At 34.5% G+C, this 22,734-nt stretch overlaps 1 protein-coding gene across 1 annotated transcript in view; it reads right to left on the reverse strand.

Moving 5' to 3' along the window:
• Nucleotides 1-749: 749 nt before the first annotated feature.
• LOC116176682 (fringe glycosyltransferase-like) overlaps nucleotides 750-22,734 on the reverse strand; it is an 81,073-nt gene continuing 59,088 nt past the window's right edge. Inside the window, exons 6-10 of the mRNA XM_031495412.1 lie at nucleotides 15,365-15,450; nucleotides 6,232-6,302; nucleotides 6,059-6,153; nucleotides 1,687-1,757; nucleotides 750-1,247 (exon numbers count right to left, since the gene is read on the reverse strand). Coding sequence (XP_031351272.1) covers nucleotides 1,193-1,247; nucleotides 1,687-1,757; nucleotides 6,059-6,153; nucleotides 6,232-6,302; nucleotides 15,365-15,450 — 378 coding nt within the window. The 3' untranslated portion in view covers nucleotides 750-1,192. The remainder of the gene's footprint in view (nucleotides 1,248-1,686; nucleotides 1,758-6,058; nucleotides 6,154-6,231; nucleotides 6,303-15,364; nucleotides 15,451-22,734) is intronic.

Below are 22,734 nucleotides of genomic sequence, written 5' to 3' on the forward strand. Positions count from 1 at the left end.
TTAAAATATAATTATATTTAGGTATTATTAATGATTGTATGTTTGAATAAAATACTTAAACTGCCAAAAATGTACAACTATAAAAATGAAAAACGAATAATTATTTTTTTTCACTACTAGCGTCTGATGACATGATTATTAACCTTTTTTCCACTTGTAAAGTAGGCTTTCTCGGCATTTGTTCAAAGTGGTTAATAATGTGGACATTATTAACTAGTAGTCAATAATGAGAACTGTCACGCTGTCACTTTTAGAAAAACAACCCGAAATTTCGCTCAATAAACGTTTGGACAAGTTCTCTAAAATGAATAATTGCCACCATCCGCCATTTCCAGAGAAATTACATATAAAGTTCATAACAGTATTCTTATTAAGTGTAGATACCTACTATTCTTTAAAAAGAGAGGACAATAATGAAGTATGGTTATAAGTTCAAAACGACATGTAGAAAATAAGTAATCCGCCGATTTGACGTAGAAAATTACCTAATAAGGTGTCTAGACACCTAACACCTATTAGTATTTAACTTATTTCTCACATCGAATCGACGTGTCAAAAAACACCACTTAAGTCGATTCGACGTCGAATTTATGTTATACTGCACTTATTGAAATTGGTGTCGTTACTTATTTCAAGTCGAATCGACGTCGAATGACACCTCAAGGCTCAATTGCTAGCTGGGTGAGAAATTAAGTCAAACCAATTTCATTGTTGGTTTGTCTGAAAATTGTCAAATAAAGTACAAAATCTCTTCTCCTTTATTTACATTGTATAAACATATAAAAAATTGATCAACCGTTCATAAATTATAATACGTGGTATGTACAGTATAAAACTATTTACATTAAAAAATACTCTTCAATAATACAGTAGATATAAAATTGCACATTATGTACAAAGAACGAGACTAGTAGACATTTCTAGCTACCAACGTTACAAATTATACAAAAATCCAAACTACACCTATAAAAATTAATATGTATTATTCTTGGTTGTCATTCATTTGCTCGTTTTTTACAAACTTAGTTGCCCTAATCAGACTAGTTAATAAAAAAGTAAGGATACGGTTTTGTATTTACAGTGTACTTATTTCCTAAAGACATCACAAAGAAAAATTGCACCCAAAGTGCTTCTGTATTGATCACAATTCGTTGGCCTCTTCTTCTTCCGCCGCTGCCGAGGGGGCCTCATCTCACCTCGGGCAAAAGTCGAAGTATGGGAATAGCAGGCAGTGTAGCGACAGAAACCTGCAAGAATGACGAAAGGGTTACTACTCCAAGAGTACTTTGGTCAATGTTGGTTTAGCTTTAGTGTACAAAAATAGATGCCTTAATTTGAATTTATGGCCGATTATGGAGATAGAGTTTCTTAAATAATAATTATCGGGATGGACGCTGGACAATGTTGGTTAACTAGCACTGACAGGCAAATTCAAAATGCATTAATGAAGCTATTATGCGACGCCCGCCATATACGGCGGCGTATTGACATCAAACTAATAATCAATGGCGTAATTAAGCGTTTGTACAGATCGACGAAAAATTGCCAACGTCACCCCCGCGCGAATTCCCCCGGCTAAAGTGGAAGGAAGGCTGTTTGTGCAGGTGCGTTCCTTAATGAGACTAATTTACGGGATTACGTCACTGAGTTTAACGAGGAAATAACAATTACGAAAAGGTCACTTACCTTGTGGGATCACGCAAGATATCAAATCCCTCCAATTTAATAATATTGTTCGACGAGTAGCTGAATGAGATCTGTAATGAAATGAAAATTATTAGTTTATGTTTAGGCCGAAATTAATGGAATAAATAATTAGGGATTACGAAGCAGGTGCGACGCGGTTATAATTTCATTTCATATTGCGAATCAAGAGAGTGGGTGCAACTTGAATTTATCCTTAAATTGCTAAGTACATTTAATTCGTCCTAGAAAATTGAGAAATTGTGGTTTTGCGACCTCAATATCTTTGTCTACTGAAAGCTCACCCAGAACTACAAGCTTGCGCTTTTTTTTAAATCTTATATACACTGGAGCCGAGTTCTATTAAAATTCTCTTCAGAAAACGGTAAGCCCTTGAAAAATTGAAGAAGGTCTCATAGACAATCCGCCCTTTGCAATTGCAATTCAATATTAGGAGGAAGCACGGAATTCCGTTTCGAAAGCGGAGCTTAGTGTATTTAAATCGGAATTTCGCGATCCAAATCTGAACGGCACCGTTGGGAACAGAATTCTATGTGTAATAAAAGAATGAATTTTTGAATTTAAAGTCGAAACTACTAATTCTTGGTTTGAAGTTGATATTCCATTCCAAAATCGGCATTTAAATCGGAATTCCGTATTCAAAGTTGGAATACTACGTTTATGAAAGGAATGCTATGTCTAAAAGTGTGAATGTTGAGTTTGTAGTCGAATTTCTAATTGTCCAATTTTCAGATTTTGAATTTATAGTCGATATTCCCAATTTGAAATCAGCATTCCGTTTAAAAACAGACTTAGACTAGACCGAAACTCCGCGATCAAAGCTCAAATTACGTTTAAAGTCAGAATGTTTACTTTCTCAATGTCCAGATTTTAAGTTCATAGCCGAAATTCCAAGTTTCAAGTCGAAATTAAAATTTTTTTCATTTAAACCAGAATTCTATGCTTATAATGAGAAAAATACAGGGAAATACGTTTAAGAAAGGAATTCTATAGTGTTTTTACATGAATGTTAAGTTTAAACTCGAAATCTCCAGATTAACAGTTCAACGCCAAAATTCCAAAGTTGAATTCGATATTCCGTTTCAAAATCGAACTTTGGGTATTTAAACCAGAATTCCACGCTCAAACACCAAATAATACTTTTAACAAAGGTGTTCTAAGTATGAATTTTGATATTAAAGTCAATAATCCTAATTTAAGGGATGATTGGGTGGGATATATTCTGACTCATCTATACGTATCATCCCTTAAAAAACGCTAACCAAGTTCCAAAAATTATGCTCACTTCCACTATAAATAATTTTCAGTCAGTTTTCTTAGGAAACGTAATGCAGACGATCGAGGCGATTTACGGGATGCTTAGGTGGGAATTGTTAAAATATTCAAACTGATAACAAATCTATACGCATCATCCCTTAAAAAACGCTAACAAAGTTCGAAAAATTATGCTCAGTTCCACTATAAATAATTTTCAAACATGTCGGTTTTCTTAGGGAACGTAATGCGGACGATCGAAACGATTTAAGGGATGTTTAGGTGGGAATTGTTCAAATATTCAAATTGATAACAAATCTACACGTATCATCCCTTAAAAAACGCTAACAAAGTTCGAAAAATCGAAGTTCAGTTCCACTATAAATAATTTTCAAACTTAGTCGGTTTTCTTAGGGAACGTAATGCGTACGATCGAGACTATTTAAGGGATGCTTAAGTGGAAATTGTTAAAATATTCAAACTGATTACAAATCTACACGTATCATCCCTTAAAAAATGCTAATAAAGTTCGAAAAATTATGCTCAGTTCCATTAAAAATAATTTACAAACTTAGTCGGTTTTCTTAGGGAACGTAATGCGTACGATCGAGACGATTTAAGGGAAGCTTAAGTGGAAATTGTTAAAATATTCAAACTGATAACAAATCTACACGTATCATCCCTTAAAAAACGCCAATAAAGTTCGAAAAATTATGCTCAGTTCCACTAAAAATATTTTCAAACTTAGGCGGTTTTCTTAGGGGACGTAATGCGGACAATCGAGACGATTTAAGGGAAGCTAAGGTGGGAATTGTTAAAATATTGAAACTGATAACAAATCTACAGGTATCATCCCTTAAAAAACGCTAACAAAGTTCGAAAAATTATGCTCAGTTCCACTAAAAATAATTTTCAAACTTAGTCGGTTTTCTTAGGGAACGTAATGCGTACGATGGAGGCTATTTAAGGGATGCTTAGGTGGAAATTGTTAAAGTATTCAAGCTGATTACAAATCTACACGTATCATCCCTTAAAAAATGCTAATAAAGTTCGAAAAATTATGCTCAGTTCCACTAAAAATATTTTCAAACTTAGTCGGTTTTCTTAGGGAACGTAATGCGTACGATCGAGACTATTTAAGGGATGCTTAAGTGGAAATTGTTAAAATATTCAAACTGATAACAAATCTACACGTATCATCCCTTAAAAAATGCTAATAAAGTTCGAAAAATTATGCTCAGTTCCACTAAAAATATTTTCAAACTTAGGCGGTTTTCTTAGGGAACGTAATGCGTACGATGGAGGCTATTTAAGGGATGCTTAGGTGGAAATTGTTAAAGTATTCAAGCTGATTACAAATCTACACGTATCATCCCTTAAAAAATGCTAATAAAGTTCGAAAAATTATGCTCAGTTCCACTAAAAATATTTTCAAACTTAGGCGGTTTTCTTAGGGGACGTAATGCGGACGATCGAGACTATTTAAGGGATGCTTAAGTGGAAATTGTTAAAATATTCAAACTGATAACAAATCTACACGTATCATCCCTTAAAAAACGCTAACAAAGTTCGAAAAATTATGCTCAGTTCCACTAAAAATAATTTTCAAACTTAGTCGGTTTTCTTAGGGAACGTAATGCGTACGATGGAGGCTATTTAAGGGATGCTTAGGTGGAAATTGTTAAAGTATTCAAGCTGATTACAAATCTACACGTATCATCCCTTAAAAAATGCTAATAAAGTTCCAAAAATTATGCTCAGTTCCACTAAAAATATTTTCAAACTTAGTCGGTTTTCTTAGGGAACGTAATGCGTACGATCGAGACTATTTAAGGGATGCTTAAGTGGAAATTGTTAAAATATTCAAACTGATAACAAATCTACACGTATCATCCCTTAAAAAATGCTAATAAAGTTCGAAAAATTATGCTCAGTTCCACTAAAAATATTTTCAAACTTAGGCGGTTTTCTTAGGGAACGTAATGCGTACGATGGAGGCTATTTAAGGGATGCTTAGGTGGAAATTGTTAAAATATTCAAACTGATAACAAATCTACACGTATCATCCCTTAAAAAATGCTAATAAAGTTCGAAAAATTATGCTCAGTTCCACTAAAAATATTTTCAAACTTAGGCGGTTTTCTTAGGGACGTAATGCGGACGATCGAGACTATTTAAGGGATGCTTAAGTGGAAATTGTTAAAATATTCAAACTGATAACAAATCTACACGTATCATCCCTTAAAAAATGCTAATAAAGTTCGAAAAATTATGCTCAGTTCCACTAAAAATAATTTTCAAACTTAGTCGGTTTTCTTAGGGAACGTAATGCGTACGATCGAGACGATTTAAGGGAAGCTTAAGTGGAAATTGTTAAAATATTCAAACTGATAACAAATCTACACGTATCATCCCTTAAAAAATGCTAATAAAGTTCGAAAAATTATGCTCAGTTCCACCAAAAATAATTTTCAAACTTAGTCGGTTCTCTCAGGGAACGTAATGCGGGCGATCGAGCTAATGTAAGGTATGATTGGGTGGGAATTGTTGAACAATTTAAATTGATAACAAATCTACACGTATCATCTCTTAAAAAACGTTAATAAAGTTCGAAAAATTATGCCCAGTTCCACTAAAAATAATTTTCAAACTCAGTCGGTTTTCTCAGGGCGATCGAGTCGGATAACACCCAGTTAGCCGCCCCCCCACAATGCCCCCAATCCGCAAAATCCACCACATTGCTTGGCATATGTCGCGGCCCAGCGCGATGGCAACAAAGTAGTGGAGAAACGTCCCTGATAGTGTCTACCAGGGACGCATCCTCACGACAGTTGACTAAATCCTGGGAGAGGCGGCGACGCCAGGCATATGTCAAAGTTTCAAGTTTCAAATTGAAATACTCTCATATACAGGGTGTCCCGTCGTTATTTTTGGTGTTTAGACCGAATCACAGAACAGTATGAGCTTTCAGTTTGAGATCGGAATGGAATTTTTCGGGATTTTGAGATTCAGGCTGCCTAACCTTGAGTGTAATTTTCTTGCGATAAAAGATGCAGACTGGACAATTTGTTTCATAAGCTCAAAATAAAAGTGGACTCACCTGATCTTTAAGTAGCTCCCTTCGTATGAACTTCATCGGCTCCAGATGCGAATGAAATTGATTAACGACAGTCAACGGTTTCTTCAGCAAATGCTCTGCAAAGTGAAAAGAGACGGATTAAACCTATAGTTTACAATTGCCACCGTTTAATTCAATTGATATTTCCTACTTACCGATGATGTATCCCATGGTGACGTCGTCCGGTAGACGAATTTTTTCGCCGGTCCGCATAAACTGGCCGCCCCTGCAACAAAAATTATACATTATACACTAATCCGATTTGCCTAAATCAACATTACAAAATTTGTTTTTGTATAATCGGATTGCGCTTTTGCCTTTTGTCTTAAGAGGTTTAGTTAGCGTAATCCGCAGACACAAAGAGGGCATTTCTCCACGTTTTTTATCGTCCCCCGTTTAATCCAGCAGCGACGCGACTCAATTTGAAAATGTAATAACGTCGTCCCAAATATGTTTCTTGCAGTCGGACCGCTTATTACATTAAAACTTACATAATGTAAGTCGGGTTTGAAAAGTTTCGTGAACGTATTTCAAGTTTTAATGGAGTATTGATTGCGGTTTCACGAGGAATGTAACAAGTTTTTCTTTACTTGCGCAAAACAAATTGAATATACGAATATTGAGCAGTGATTTGTTATCCGCAAAAGAATGGCGAAAGGTAACATTTAAATTATCGCCAACAAAATACAATGGGAATTGGTTAAGTTTTCTTTTACAAAGTAAACAGGCTCGTGAAGAAGACGCCGTCGTCATTTTTGAAACGAACGCGAAATGGACAAAGTAATTTGCTGAAGAGTATCGCACAATAAGACCATTTCATTGCTTAGCTTAGCATTTTGCTGTTTCCGATTGATTGATTGATTCATCGTGAGAAGGGACCCCAATCAGAGACTGTTCAGCAAGTTTGCCTGTAGGAGAAGCTATCTGGGACACAAGGATTCTCAATGAAATGGACTGCAAATGTACTCCTGTGGTTTGGAGTTTGGATTCTGGTCAAATTAGAATTGAGTATGTGCCTTCAGAGGAACAAGAAGTTGAACTAATGAACGACCAGTAGCGCCGTTAACCATAAAAAATATATTTGCGCATTGACTCTCGAATAGCAGCCATTTTCTAGTACCTAAACTAAAATTCAATTTGAATCTCTCCCTTAGGACTAATATAAAGCTATTGAACAAGACAACAAAACATTAAAAAATCATATAGCACCCTTACAAAAGGGTTTCATATTCTGACAGCCACAAATTCATTCGCATGTATCTATCTAATATCATTTACCACTCGTCTGGCAGGGTGCAATCTACCCCCAAAGTATACAAAAAGTAATTTAGAACCATTATAAAGAACGTTTCACATACTAACATGTACAGATTAATTCGCATGTACCCCTAGTATCTGAAACAAATGTTCAATCATTTTCCGCTCGTCTGAGAGGGTGAAATGAACCCTCAAAATAAAAAAATTCCTTATAAGAACCCTTGCAAAAAGGGTTTTACATTCTAACATCTGCAGATCAATTCGCAATGTAGCTCTAGTATCTGACAGGGTGAAATGTACCCCCAAAATAAAAAATTCCTTATAAGAACCCTTGCAAAAAGGGTTTTACATTCTAACATCTACAGATCAATTCGCATATACCCCTAGTATCTGCAAAAAAATTTTCAATCATTTATCGCACGTCTGACAAGTTGAAATCTACACCTAAAAGTTTAAAAAAATTCATTAACAACCCTTGCAAACTAAGTTGTGCATTCTAACATATACGGATCAATCCGCATGTACCCCTAGTATCTTCAAAAAATTTTCAATCATTTTCCGCTCGTCTGACAGGGTGAAATGTACCCCCAAAATAAAAAAATTCCTTATAAGAACCCTTGCAAAAAGGGTTTTACATTCTAACATCTGCAGATCAATTCGCATGTAGCTCTAGTATCTGACAGGTTGAAATCTACCCCTAAAAGTGTAAATAAAATTCATTTAGAATCCTTACAAAAAAGGTTTCACATTGTAACATCTACAGATCAATTCGCATGTACCCCTAGTATCTTCACAAAAATTTCAATCATTTTCCGCTCGTCTGACAGGGCGAAATGTATCCTCAAAATAAAAAAAATTCCTTATAAGAACCCTTGCATAAAGGGTTTCACATTCTAAAATCTGCAGATCAATTCGCATGTACCCCTAGCATCTTTAAAAAAATTTCAATCATTTTCCGCTCGTCTGACAGGGTGAGATGTACCCCCAAAATAAAAAAATGCCTTATAAGAACCCTTGCAAAAAGGGTTTTACATTCTAACATCTGCAGATCAATTCGCATGTAGCTCTAGTATCTGACAGGTTGAAATCTACCCCTAAAAGTGTAAAAAAATTAATTTAGAACCCTTACAAAAAATATGTCACATTCTAACATCTACAGATCAATTCGCATGTACCCCTAGCATCTTTAAAAAAATGTTCAATCATTTTCCGCTCGTCTGGCAGGGTGAAATGTACCCTCAAAATAAAAAAAATTCCTTATAAGAACCCTTGCAAAAAAGGTTTTACATTCTAACATCTGCAGATCAATTCGCATGTAGCTCTAGTATCTGACAGGTTGAAATCTACCCCTAAAAGTGTAAATAAAATTCATTTAGAATCCTTACAAAAAAGGTTTCACATTCTAACATCTACAGATCAATTCGCATGTACCCCTAGTATCTTCAAAAAAAATTTCAACCATTTTCCGCTCGTCTGACAAGGTGAAATGTACCCCCAAAATTAAAAAAAATCCTTATAAGAACCCTTGCAAAAAGGGTTTTACATTCTAACATCTGCAGATCAATTCGCATGTAGCTCTAGTATCTGACATGTTGAAATCTACCCCTAAAAGGGCAAAAAAAATTCATTTAGAACCCTTACAAAAAAGGTTTCACCTTCGAACATCTACAGATTAATTTGCGTGTACCCTGGGTATCTGCAAAAAAATTTCAATCATTTTTCGCTAGTCTGACAGGGTGAAATGTACTCCCAAAATAAAAAATTCCAAAGAAGAACCCTTGCAAAAAGAGTTTTACACTCTAATATCAATAGATCAATTCGCATGTAGTTCTAATATCTGACAGGTTGAAATCTACCCCTAAAAGTATAAAAAAATTCATTTAGAACCCTTTCAAAAAATGTTTCACATTCTAATATCTACAGATCAATTCTCATGTACCCCTAATAACTGCAAAACGTTTTCAATCACTTGCTGTTCGTTTGACAGGGTGAAATCTACCCCGAAAGTATAAAAATTGTTTAGTATGTGAAACCTTTTTTCTAAAAATATACTATATGAATTTTTCTATACTTTGGGGGTAGACTTCACCCTGATCGGCGGGCAATAACTGATTACCAATTTTTTAAGAATAAGGCTACTAAATCTAAATTATAATGGCTTTGTAAATAGAAGGATGTGGAATCTTTTTGCGACACGTGGCGGCTTCTTTAAAAGCTTTAAATTGAAACTTGTTTGAACTTTTAAACATAAACAGAATGTAAAGCATGTAAAAATTATAATGGCTGTCCTACCCACCCCCACATTCTAATGTAATGGTCACAATATCAAAGCGTTATGTTAACCAACGCATAAAGAGGCGTGATGAATTTAGGAAAATGCTGAAAAGCTTGCGTAAATAAATTAAATTTCTCTTCCAGGTAGCAAAAATTGCATTAAAAATGAATGTCCAGGCTCGCTCGTGGTTAACACGAACCGAGAACACCACTCTTTCGCCCTTTGGGAATGCGAAACTGTTGATTTTTTTCCACCTTCTCTATAACGCAAACGATCGCTCGCCTCGCGCCAGTCATCCTCTTTAATTTGATTTCTTGGATGCGCCTACCCCACAAAAATTTGTATTGTAAAGTAAGATATCATCAACCCTCAGAAAACAAGCGAAAGACGATGATGGAAAGAAGGAAAAGGGGGCCGGATATGCCACCTGTCGATTATGCTAACACGCACGTGTTTCGTTCTTTGTGCAACCCCCTCTGAAAGTCTGCATTGATGTTTTTGTAAATGTTGCAATTGAATTCATTCGTTACAATGATATTTTTTGGTTATATATGTAAGAAGAGCAACTTTGATAGACAAATTCAGATAGCGAAGGTATAAAATGAAATGGAACCGGGGACGTATTTTTTGCCGGTCGAGAGGAATTCAACGACACCCGACTGTTCTCCTTAATTGACAGTTCTGATTAGATATACAGGTCCCATTAATCTCGTACGGCAATTCGGCCCCCGTTTAGTTCAGTTTTGAGTTGGAGGAATGCCCGAAAATTCTTTCGCGATAAAAATTAATGAGCGACAATGCATCCAATTAAAGATGGAATCGGTGATCATAGTGTAGGTCGGAGCTGAACTATTTTAATTAATTTTGGAAAAAAAGGATTTGTAGGAAGTGCGATCGTTAGCTTTGTCGAACGGAGCCGCTTATTATTATAAAATGTCCCGGCCGGGATTGCGAGGATTTCGTTCGGTATTTTTCAAGCGAAATCGAAAGTTGCGCTAATTGACTATTTATACTCGCCAGGTGATTGCCGCAGTTTGCGTAAATTGATTTGATCGAATCCGTGGACGATGAGGAATTACGTGGTCACTGTAATCGGTTTTTGATTCAAGAAGGAATTACGTGGTGGAATGTGGCACGTCGTTGTCGACCGCACCTGTCGTGTTTTGCTACTGAATTTGCATCTATGGAATTTTTCATATTGTGAAAGAGCTGTCCAACCAATTTTGATAGACCAATAGTAAATGAAACAGGGCAGCTCAAAATTGTGCAAAGTTTTAATTGAAAAGTAAACTTGAAACAAACTTATTTGTATAGCCCCATACATGCTAAGCGATTTATGTGTAAATACGGCATGTCGAACTGACATTTATTTTTTGTAAGGAAAACTGTTACAGAAACAGAACGATGTTTTAGATTGAAGTAGAATAATTTTGAAAATTGACTGAACACTCTATAACAGATAGAAAGACGTTACTTTCTTTCCATAGACTATATTATATTGTACGTGTATGTTTCTTTCACATTTAATGCGAAGATATTCTAAACGCAAAACAGTATTATGTTAAAACTTATAACAAGATAGGAAGAATCGCATACGATTTTCAGTAGGGGAATTCGGAAACCAGACTTTTGATCCGGCTCATATTGAATAGCACTGATCCTTGAACTCGTAGAAATCGATTGGCAAAGGTTTGACATCGCTGTCTCCTTTCTTCTCGAGTTAGAGGGGGAACAGACAGACAGACGAACAAAACCATCACATAAAAAGTGTGCCATAAACTCAAACAATGCGCTTGTAAGGGAATTTTTCGAAAGAAATTCCTCCTATTTGATAGTTTTGTCCGTCCGTCTGTTCCAAGTTTCAACTTACAGGGCAGTGCTACAAAAATTTCACTTTTAAGAACTATAATCTTAGGTAAACAGTTTTCAGCTTCAAATTACAAAATCTTTTGAGGGTTCAATGATTTAACTTCGAGCGTGTTTAAGGGTTGTTTATACATTATTTAATCATAATCTATCAACGAAATAAAAATGTTCACTGTATTTCGAAAATTACAACCCCCGCACTCTAAGTATGCTGTAAGTTATAGTTGGAATTACTTAAAGTATTTGGCAAGCTTAATGCATACGGAAATTATTATTCGAGGGCAGTTTAAGGGTTGTTTATACATTATTTAATCATAATCTATCAACGAAATAAAAATGTTCACTGTATTATCGAAAGTTACAACCCCCGCACTCTAAGTATGCTGTAAGTTATAGTTTGAATTTCTTAAAATATTTGGCAAGCTTAATGCATACGGAAATTTATTATTCGAGGGCAGTTTAAGGGTTGTTTATACATTATTTAATCATAATCTATCAACGAAATAAAAATGTATTACGAAAGTTACAACCCCCGCACTCTAAGTATGCTGTAAGTTATAGTTTGAATTACTTAAAATATTTGGCAAGCTTAATGCATACGGAAATTTATTATTCAAGGGCAGTTTAAGGGTTGTTTATACATTATTTAATCATAATCTATCAACGAAATAAAAATGTTCACTGTATTACGAAAGTTACAACCCCCGCACTCTAAGTATGCTGTAAGTTATAGTTTGAATTTCTTAAAATATTTGGCAAGCTTAATGCATACGGAAATTTATTATTCAAGGGCAGTTTAAGGGTTGTTTATACATTATTTAATCATAAACTATCAACGAAATAAAAATGTTCACTTTATTATGAAAGTTACAACCCCCGCACTCTAAGTAGGTATACTGTAAGTTATAGTTTGAATTTCTTAAAATATTTGGCAAGCTTAATGCATACGGAAATTTATTATTCAAGGGCAGTTTAAGGGTTGTTTATACATTATTTAATCATAATCTATCAACGAAATAAAAATGTATTACGAAAGTTACAACCCCCGCACTCTAAGTAGGTATGCTGTAAGTTATAGTTGGAATTACTTAAAATGTTTGGCAAGCTTAATGCATACGGAAATTTATTATTCGAGGGCAGTTTAAGGGTTGTTTATACATTATTTAAAATATTTGGCAATCTTAAACCATACAGAAATTTATTATTCAAGGGCAGTTTGGGGGTTGTTTATACATTATTTAAACATAATCAATCAACAAATTAAAAATGTTAACTGTATTACGAAAGTTACAACCCCGCATTCTAAGTATGCTGTAGGTTATAGTTTAAATTACTTAAAATATTTGTCAATCTTAAACCATACAGAAATTTATTATTCAAGGGCAGTTTGGGGGTTGTTTATACATTATTTAAACATAATCAATCAACGAAATAAAAATGTTAACTGTATTACGAAAGTTACAACCCCCGCATTCTAAGTATGCTGTAGGTTATAGTTTAAATTACTTAAAATATTTGCAATCTTAAACCATACAGAAATTTATTATTCAAGGGCAGTTTAAGGGTTGTTTATACATTATTTAAACATAATCTATCAACGAAATAAAAATGTTCACTGTATTACGAAAGTTACAACCCCCGCACTCTAAGTATGCTGTAAGTTATAGTTTGAATTACTTAAAATATTTGGCAAGCTTAAAGCATACGGAAATTTATTATTCAAGGGCAGTTTAAGGGTTGTTTATACATTATTTAAACATAATCTATCAACGAAATAAAAATGTTCACTGTATTACGAAAGTTACAACCCCCGCACTCTAAGTATTCTGTAAGTTATAGTTTGAATTACTTAAAATATTTGGCAAGCTTAATGCATACGGAAATTTATTATTCAAGGGCAGTTTAAGGGTTGTTTATACATTATTTAATCATAAACTATCAACGAAATAAAAATGTTCACTGTATTACGAAAGTTACAACCCCCGCACTCTAAGTATGCTGTAAGTTATAGTTTGAATTTCTTAAAATATTTGGCAAGCTTAATGCATACGGAAATTTATTATTCAAGGGCAGTTTAAGGGTTGTTTATACATTATTTAATCATAATCTATCAACGAAATAAAAATGTATTACGAAAGTTACAACCCCCGCACTCTAAGTAGGTATGCTGTAAGTTATAGTTGGAATTACTTAAAATGTTTGGCAAGCTTAATGCATACGGAAATTTATTATTCGAGGGCAGTTTAAGGGTTGTTTATACATTATTTAATCATAATCTATCAACGAAATAAAAATGTTCACTGTATATCGAAAGTTACAACCCCCGCACTCTAAGTATGCTGTAAGTTATAGTTTGAATTACTTAAAATATTTGGCAAGCTTAATGCCCACGGAAATTTATTATTCAAGGGCAGTTTAAGGGTTGTTTATACATTATTTAATCATAATCTATCAACGAAATAAAACTGTTCACTTTTTTTTTTTTTTTATTTTAGCTATTTAAGGGATCGTTGCCCATATAGCTACGTTTGTACCTTTTTTAGCTAACTAAAAGGATATACCGGGACACACGCTTCTTGCCAAGAGGTCCATCATGGCATTTAGTTATGACATACATGACTTAGACCCTGGATACATGGGAGGGCAAACAAAGGATAAAAGACAAAGGCATTTTATTAGTTATTGTAACCTATTTATATATTTAATTTAATATTATTAAGAAATTCAATGAGATGATCATAAATTTTCTTGTCATTACTGGCTAGCAGTGAAGTTATATTAATGGGCCGACTAATTTTACAATTGATTAGTTGTGACATCATTCGATCGGAAGATTGTTCAGTTTTACTGCACCCGAAAAAAATATGATTAAGGTCAGCGCTTTCAAAACCACATGAACAGGCGGGAGACTCCAAAACACCAATTTTAAATAGATGGGAAGGGTATCTTCCATGACCAAACTTAAGTCGTGCTATGGCCGTATAGTATCTTCTACATACGAAATTATTTGCGTACCAAGGGCTAAACTTAACAGTTGGGTGAATTCTTGCATAATGAGTCATCTGATTGCTATAGTACTGTTTCCAGTGTATGTCCCACTTGTTCGTAATATGTGACTTGACAAAACCCACAAAATCTGACCTCGGTATATTCTGAGTTATAACCTCTCCACTAACAACTGCTAATTTTGCCAAGTTATCTGTTATTTCATTGTGTTTCAAGCCAACGTGTGCTTTCGCCCAATAAAAAACCACCTCAGAACCCCTCTCCTTAATTTTGCACGCTTCTGCTATTATTGCTGTCACCAAAGGATTCTCTAGGTAGTAATGTTTCCGCGTATTGAGAGTAAGTTATAGTTTGAATTGCTTAAAATATTTGGAAAGCTTAATGCATACGGAAATTTATTATTCAAGGGCAGTTTAAGGGTTGTTTATACATTATTTAATCATAATCTATCAACGAAATAAAAATGTTCACTGTATTACGAAAGTTACAACAAATGTAGATCATTTACATGCTTCAATGGAGTTACCAATATCTCCGATTTACTTCATTGATTCACATCAACCCCATTTTAATATGGATTCTTGGTTTAATTATCTACATGCTTTATTAACGAGCGACCCAGAGCTCGTTCATGATTTTGGACTTTCTGTCCGTCGTCTGTGTACGTGATAACTCGTGAACGGTTTCGAATTTTCCAATTCTGTTTTCAGTAATAGATATGGTCATTTGGACTTTCTGTTCGTCGGTCTGTGTTTGTCGCGCGTTGTCTATATTGATTTGAAACCGTTTACTAAACAATGACAAAGGCAAAACAGAACAATAAACAATTATTTGTAGACAGAATTTTAAAACATAGGTGTAAAGGAACACAAAATACGACTTACCCAGCGGCCGGCATCATTTTCAAAGCTAAAGCCCTACTGATACAAACTCCAGCACCGCCCGTTCCAAACCAAAACTTGACTTTAGGCTGAAAAAAAAACAAAATTTAGTAACTCGCGCCTATACCATATGGATGAAATTCACGCAGCATGAGAAAATATTAAAATAAGAAAGCAACAGGAGACTAAATCCTGTATGAATATTTATGAACGCTTTCCTTTTACGCTGCTTAAATGAATTAAAACCGTTGATAAATTGATTGACACATCTACAGACAATATAAATAGTCATTAAAATAACAAAGACTCAATTACGATGAGAACCAAAATATCAATCTTCGAAATAGATTGATTTTATCGCATCGCACAATTTTAATTCCGATCCATGCGGCAGCGAAGCGTATTGAAATGCTTCGTTAGAGGCCAGTATGAATTTTTTCTTCAAATTACACAATTCATTATGGGAAGGAATCAAAAACTAATTGTGACGAGATTATCCATTGGAAGAATGAAAAAGGGCCCACTTACACTTATTTAACGCATTCTTTACGAGTCACCTTAATTTAGTTACGCTATGAAGAATGATTAGCACATACTTGAACTCGTATTGGGATTACTGATCTGATATAATTTTGTACTTTGTATCCAGAAGTAGTAGTTGTTTTGATTACAACTAATTAGGATATCAATTATTGATGCATTTTCGCCGTAAACACTTACAATCGACGACATTTGACCTTAATACGCAACATGGGCTGGTAACCATCACATATTATTTCCCCATATAATTTTCTGTAATAAAAATAGTTTTTTTTCGCAAAATGGCTGTCAGTCATTTTGTTTTGATTCAAATTCAATATTTATGACACTAATCGATATTAAAAATTTTCGTAAGCCCAAATTCAGGCGGTGAAGTCGCATTAATTCTCCTTTCGTAAACGATATCTGATTAAAGGATTCGTTTTTCTGTCCTCCGGCGCGCAACCGGAAACTTTGTGATCTCAAAGAGGAATTTCGGGGGTTATACCATTTCAGCCCATTCAGGAAACTTAATCCGGATTTGAAACATTCGCACGGTTAACAGATGAAGTAGTATAATTAATGGGGCTATCATTTACTGGATCGCGTTCCGAGGCAACGTTTCTATTCAATTATACGAAAAAAAAGGACGAGGCGTGGTCGTGAAATGACTCGAGATCTGACAAAGTGAGTGTTCTAGGCGAGTAGCAGTAAATAAATAGATTGATATTCTTGTGAATCGTGACTTAAACTTATAAGCGTTTCTAATTCGCGATCTCGATTTTTTTCCCTTTCTGCATGGGTGATGAACACGCAACATTTTCACTTGCGAGGCGTGGCGGTGTGCTACTTGAAGTACTTTTCTGATAGTAATTGCCAATGAAGTTTAAGATAACGGCACGTAGCCAATTTATAGCTAGCTAACTATATCGATATTGTAGGAGAAAGTAGTGACATCTAATAATAATCTAAAGTTTCATTAATAATCTAATTATATCAAACCCCTTTGACAAATAAGAAAGTTGTTTGTGCTTAAGTTTAAATAATAAGCGATAATCAGTGATTTTTAGAAGGTTGATTTCTCGATTATTCAATAATCGCTAATCAAGCAATAAATTTTCAAGTAATCACAGTAACTGCAAATCAATTATCAAATTTTCTTCAATTTCTTCGTTCTGTCAATTGCTTCAGGTTATTTCGTTTGATTGGACGTATAGTTATTCGAATTTCTGAATCGGTTTTCAATCCCTCATTCAAATTGCTCGTTTCTTTAGTCTCTTAAAATCGTCGAATTCTTCAGTTTCTCCCAATCGTTTCGATTTTTCATATACCTCAAAATTTTATGACTCTTCTTGACAGCTTCTTCAAATTTTTTAAATATTCTTCAGATTTTTAGACTTCCGGTTTCTTCAAATCCATAAGTATTTTTTTTATATTCTTAATACTCTTCAAACTGTTCAGTATCTGTTCCTTCTTTCGGTTTTTCGTATTGTTCAAATTCTTCGGGGATTCTTTCCACGCTTCGGATTTTTGAAAGTTGAAATAAGAAATGAGTTCCTTTAATTTTGAACTCAAGTGCGCCTTAAATTCTTCTTTGAATTCTTTAAATTCCGTGCATTATTCCGCTCCTTTAAATTCTTCCGATTTTTCAAATTCTATGGATCCTAGAATTTTTAGCTCGTTGGATTCTACCGATTCTTCGATTCCTGGGGATTATATCCGTAAAGCTGTTGGCTCTGGAAAGCCTGTTAAATGAATCCCAATATCTTTTACAACATTCGTAGGTTTTCCAGAGGATTTATAATGAGACGCAATGAGATCTGTGCCTCACAACCCTTTCCATGGAGAAATGAAAAATTATTCGCTTTACCGAAGTCGGAACTTACTGCAGCTCTGCGATTCTGCAAATCTTCAATTATTTACTACATAACATTAACTTAACGTAAAAGATGTGATTCTATAGTCTGATTTCAAGATAATCTTTTATTGGATTAAAGGAGTAAATAAAGAACGAGAACCTTACGTGTTTTAGAGATTTACAAATTAAAAAAATCCGATACAACTGAATACCGAACGATCCTCGAGATCTTCGCAAATACATCATTTTTACAGCACGCCCTAAGGGAGTGATTCTGTCCCATTTCGTAAAACAAATTTTGATTCGGCATGTTTTACTTTTATTTGCCTACATACAAAATTTCATTTAAATATTTTAACACATAAAAAAATTGTGCAAAAAGTTATTTTGTTTATTCATCTGCAAAGTTACCTGAGGTTTAAGGAATAGTTACTAACACAGGAAACCGGGCATTTATATGTTCTTTGCAACAAAAATTATAAAAGAAACCCTTTTTTGGAGGTTTATGCAGTTTTTGGGCTGTAACTTTTTGGTCCCGAAAAACATTAGCGACCTTTCTTCTATCCTGAAGAACATATGTATTAATTTTCAAAGCGATCGGACGTTTCTACCCAAAGTTATCGTGCACACGGACAGACGAACAGCAATACAAAATTATAAACTCTCGAGGATCGTTAATAATAATGCCACATGGCGGTATTGTCTGGATAAGAAAAACCTGCCGACCTGATTGCAAGAGAAGTGGATTCTCCCGATTCTGCAATTAATTCTGAGGTTTGGATTAGTGGTCCGACTTGGGTAGTCCGATGTTTCCCAGGCAAATTGTTGAAGTAATCAATTACTTAAAAAAATTACTTTCTATTTCGGTGTCACAATGATGATTTTGTACAACTGTTTTCGGCCGAAAACAGTTGTACAAAGACAGTGATTATAGTCGTTTTTTTTTGGTAACTCATCTCTTAAGTTGGCAGTTACTAGTTAGTACAAGTAGGTACTTCGTTGGGTACTTCCATGTTTGAACTTCAAAATGTCAGTCTTACTACGCTGCCAACCTAAAACTTAACGGGATAAAAAGTGTTCCCAACATAAAACATGTTAGTTCTAATGTTCCCTATAGTTTCTGATAATGATTTTTTTAATTAAATTAAAACACCGAAATAGAAACAAGTTAAAAAGTAATCGTAAACGTTTTACATAAAGCGCATTTCCACTTGCATTCATTTCCCATTTGTAAGATGCAACTTCTATAAAATCGTAAAAATCCGGCCACAAATATGAAAGATAGCGTTGCACATGGGCAATCCAATTTTGTCGTGCTACTTCAATGTCAGTTTATGAGAAGAATTTGATTTCAATGCTTTTCTAAATAAGAAAGTTGGAACTGCGCATGCGCAAACCTAAATTTTGAAACTAATGTTAGATTTTCCTTTGTTCCAAGCGCCTAAATATCAAATTTCACTTAAATGCTTCCATAGATAAAAAAGTTGGCATTGCGCAAGCGCAAAATAAAATTTTGAAACTGGCGCTAGATTTTCCTTTATTCCAAGTGCCTATGTATCAAATTTCATTCAAATGCTTTTATAAGTAAAAAATTTTGCAATTCGGTTTATAAATGGTCGAGATGCGAAAAGGGCACTGTGAATTTTGAATCGATTCGATTCAACTTTTGGCGTTGCGTATTATATGGCTAAAGCTATGCCCATATTGAATCTCATGCAATTCAGTTCATAACTAACGGAGATGTAAAAGCGATCGAACATTTCTAAACAAAGTTATGGTTCACACGGACAGATAGATGAACAGACAGACAAAGGAACAGACGGACAGACCAACAGGCAAACGACAGATAGCAATGCAAAATTATAAACGATCTCTAGGATCGTTAATAAACGGCAAAAGTGTAAAATTATGGAACATGTAAAAAACGGTTTTTTTGTTTTTTTTACAATAACTTTTTTTGTAAGCGGTACAGAAAAAATTCCTTCCTTGGTACAAGACTCGACACCATAACGAACCAAATAGCGAAAAAAAGTAGAACAATAGCTCTTAAGATAAAGAACTAGTAGCGTCGCAAAACGAGCGGACGGACGGACGGACGGACGGACAAAGTGGCCACAATAGCGCATTTTTTTTAAATTTTTGTGGAAATGCGCTAAAAATAGTATGAAAAACGCGTGTTACAATGCTTTATTGTAATACTCCTATCTTGCGGACACTCGTGGCTACGCTCGCGTCGCCACTCGTGCCACAAGATAGTCGTATTACAATAGGTCGCATTGTAACACTTGTCTTTCAATATACTATACACTTCTATTAATAATTTAAATCTGAAACGTCGCATACCCACATAGTTTTTCATGATCTATCGAAAGAAAATATTCCTAGCATTAAATTTTTGACGTTGACTGCTTTTCTGCAGCGCCCCGTACCTATGGCTCTCTTAACTTGAATTTCAAAAAGTCTTCCAAAATCAACATTACTGACGTGATGCTACATATACGAGCAATTTAAATTTTGATTACCCTTCTACGGGGTGTTTTAATATAATGGTCAAGTTTCATAACTTCCAACCTTAAAAAGTTGTTTTTTTTTCAAATGAAACCTGCACTTTCAAAAAAATTCTACATCGATCAATTATTAATTCTTTATACCATTGAATTTATAACTATCTATAAATTCAATGCTTATACCTATCTATTATGGTTTTGTTTTATTTAAGATTTTCTAAAATTATGACCGTTATATGCATAACTTTCTTAGGAAGACATTTTGAAAGTGCAAAAAAATAAAGTGGGTTTCTTTTGAAAAACTCAACTTTTTAAGGTTCGAAGTTTTAAACTTGACCATTAATTTTAAAACGCCCTGTTAAAGGGCGATCAAAAATTAAATCATTCGCACGTATAGCATCACGTCAGTATTGTTGATTTTGGAACTTGACTTTGAAATTCAACTCAACGGAGCCATGAGTACAGGGCTCTAAAGAAAAGCAGTGAAACGTCAAAAATTTTGAAAAATCTTGAATAACTTGAAAACCTTTGGTGCTGTGTATAGGGAAATGTCAATCAAATGACGTAGATTTTCATGTAGATTTCGAAAATGCAATAAAATATAGGGTGTTCTATTTAAAATATGAAAGTTGCTATCCACATCCGGCAAAACCGGAAGTGAAATGAATATTTTTTATTTTCCTTCGATAAATCATAAAAAACTATGTTCCTATGCAAATGTTCACATTTAAATTATTAATGGGAGTCTGAATACTTTTAGCATTTCACTCAACGCTTTTAGATTACGGTTTCCGTGAAACAGCCTGTATACAATGCGTTTGAAATAAGAGGGCCACCTCAATATTTCTTTCATTTGGTGAAATATGCAAAATTTGTCAAATGTAATTTTATAGGTGACATTAGATCGCATATTCAAACTTCCAGCATCAGTGTCACCGAAAATCGATGCAACTTTTGTTTTTCAAATACAATGCCTATGTTTTTTTGCGATATTTGAAAAGAACAAACCTTCAAGGGGAAGGGAATCAGGAGAATATGACCCAAGTAGAAAACCCTGTTTTGAAAGTGTTACTGATACAATTAATTCCACATTGTACTAAGAACGTACACAGTATGGAGCGGCACTCGAATATTGTGTGTGCAAATTTTTGAAACACTATTTTGAAAACTCCCCTTACATGCTCCGTTTGTGTGTTCATTTGTATGTTCCCCGTCAAACTAAAAAACGAATCGATCTCAAACATTCGTGAGCCGATTGAATATGAGTCAGATTCCCTCCTGAAAATTGTACGTTTATCTATTGCTTTTATTTATTTTTTTGAATTTTTTTTTCTTTGAAAGTTGCTTAAAATCATATAAAATGTCGACATTTGATGTCTAGCTCATGCTAGGAAGCTAATTACTACTACACCACCTTTTGTAGGGTAAAAATGACCATCTGACATTTAAGATTCCTATGTTTATGTTAAAAAAAATTGAAGTGCAATTAAAGATTAGTTGCGACAGAAATTTAATTGGACCGAAAGAGGACGGTAGAAGGAATCATGATTAATTCAAGAGGTATTCAGAAATTGGACAACAAAAATTCAGATTAATTGCATAGAAACATTAAGTGAATGTAGTGGGTGATCCATTTAATTCCTATTGTGGGATGTAGAATAAATTAAGTAAAGTTGCAAAACTACGATTTCGGCATGGTTCAAAATGCATTTTTGGAGAAGCTACGTAACACAGCTGACTTCTGATACCATCCATTCGAGGGAAAGTGATGCAGTAAAACATTAAACAGTACATTTCTCATTTTGATTAGGATGAATTTGAGATCTGAAGGTCGCCCTATACTTCAGTAGAAGATATCTGCAAATCAATTCCCAGGTAAGTGCTCCGGATAGAATTAGTTTCCAGAAGCTTTCACCAAACAGAGGAAATAGAAGTAGAGTTTTTTAGGAGCATATCCTGTGTGAGTGCAATTAATAATTTCCGGAGAGGTAACGATAAGCTTCGGTTCTAGAAAGTGTTAGTATCAGCAAAATATGGAATGTACATTCAGGAAAATGACACATTACTGGTGAGGAAATATTGAAGCACGAAGGTCTCTTTTTCCCAGTCAAGTAGTGTCATTTTACTGACAAGTTTTGTAATAGAGTTTACCCAAAATCGCCCTGAAACCTTCATTTGCATGCCTACTATCTGTCAGGAAATTTTAGTTACCATGACAGAGGCAGAGCAGACTACGTTCCGTGCCGCTTATCACTTTATCGGCCGCATTTGTGACATTTTCAAATGTCCATAATGACTCCTGTTATCACTGACAGATTGAGCTTAATCAAAAGTTCTATATAAAAATTGAAATTTTATAATAAAATACGATTTTGGGTAAAATTTAATGCAAAACTCGTCAATAAAATAACATTACTGACTCGAAAATTAAAGTACTCGGCCCTAAAGGGCCCTCGCACTTCAATATTTCCACGCCGGTAATGTATCAT

This window comes from Photinus pyralis, unplaced genomic scaffold (genome assembly GCF_008802855.1).
Source record: "Photinus pyralis isolate 1611_PpyrPB1 unplaced genomic scaffold, Ppyr1.3 Ppyr1.4_LG7, whole genome shotgun sequence".
NCBI lineage: Eukaryota > Metazoa > Arthropoda > Insecta > Coleoptera > Lampyridae > Photinus > Photinus pyralis.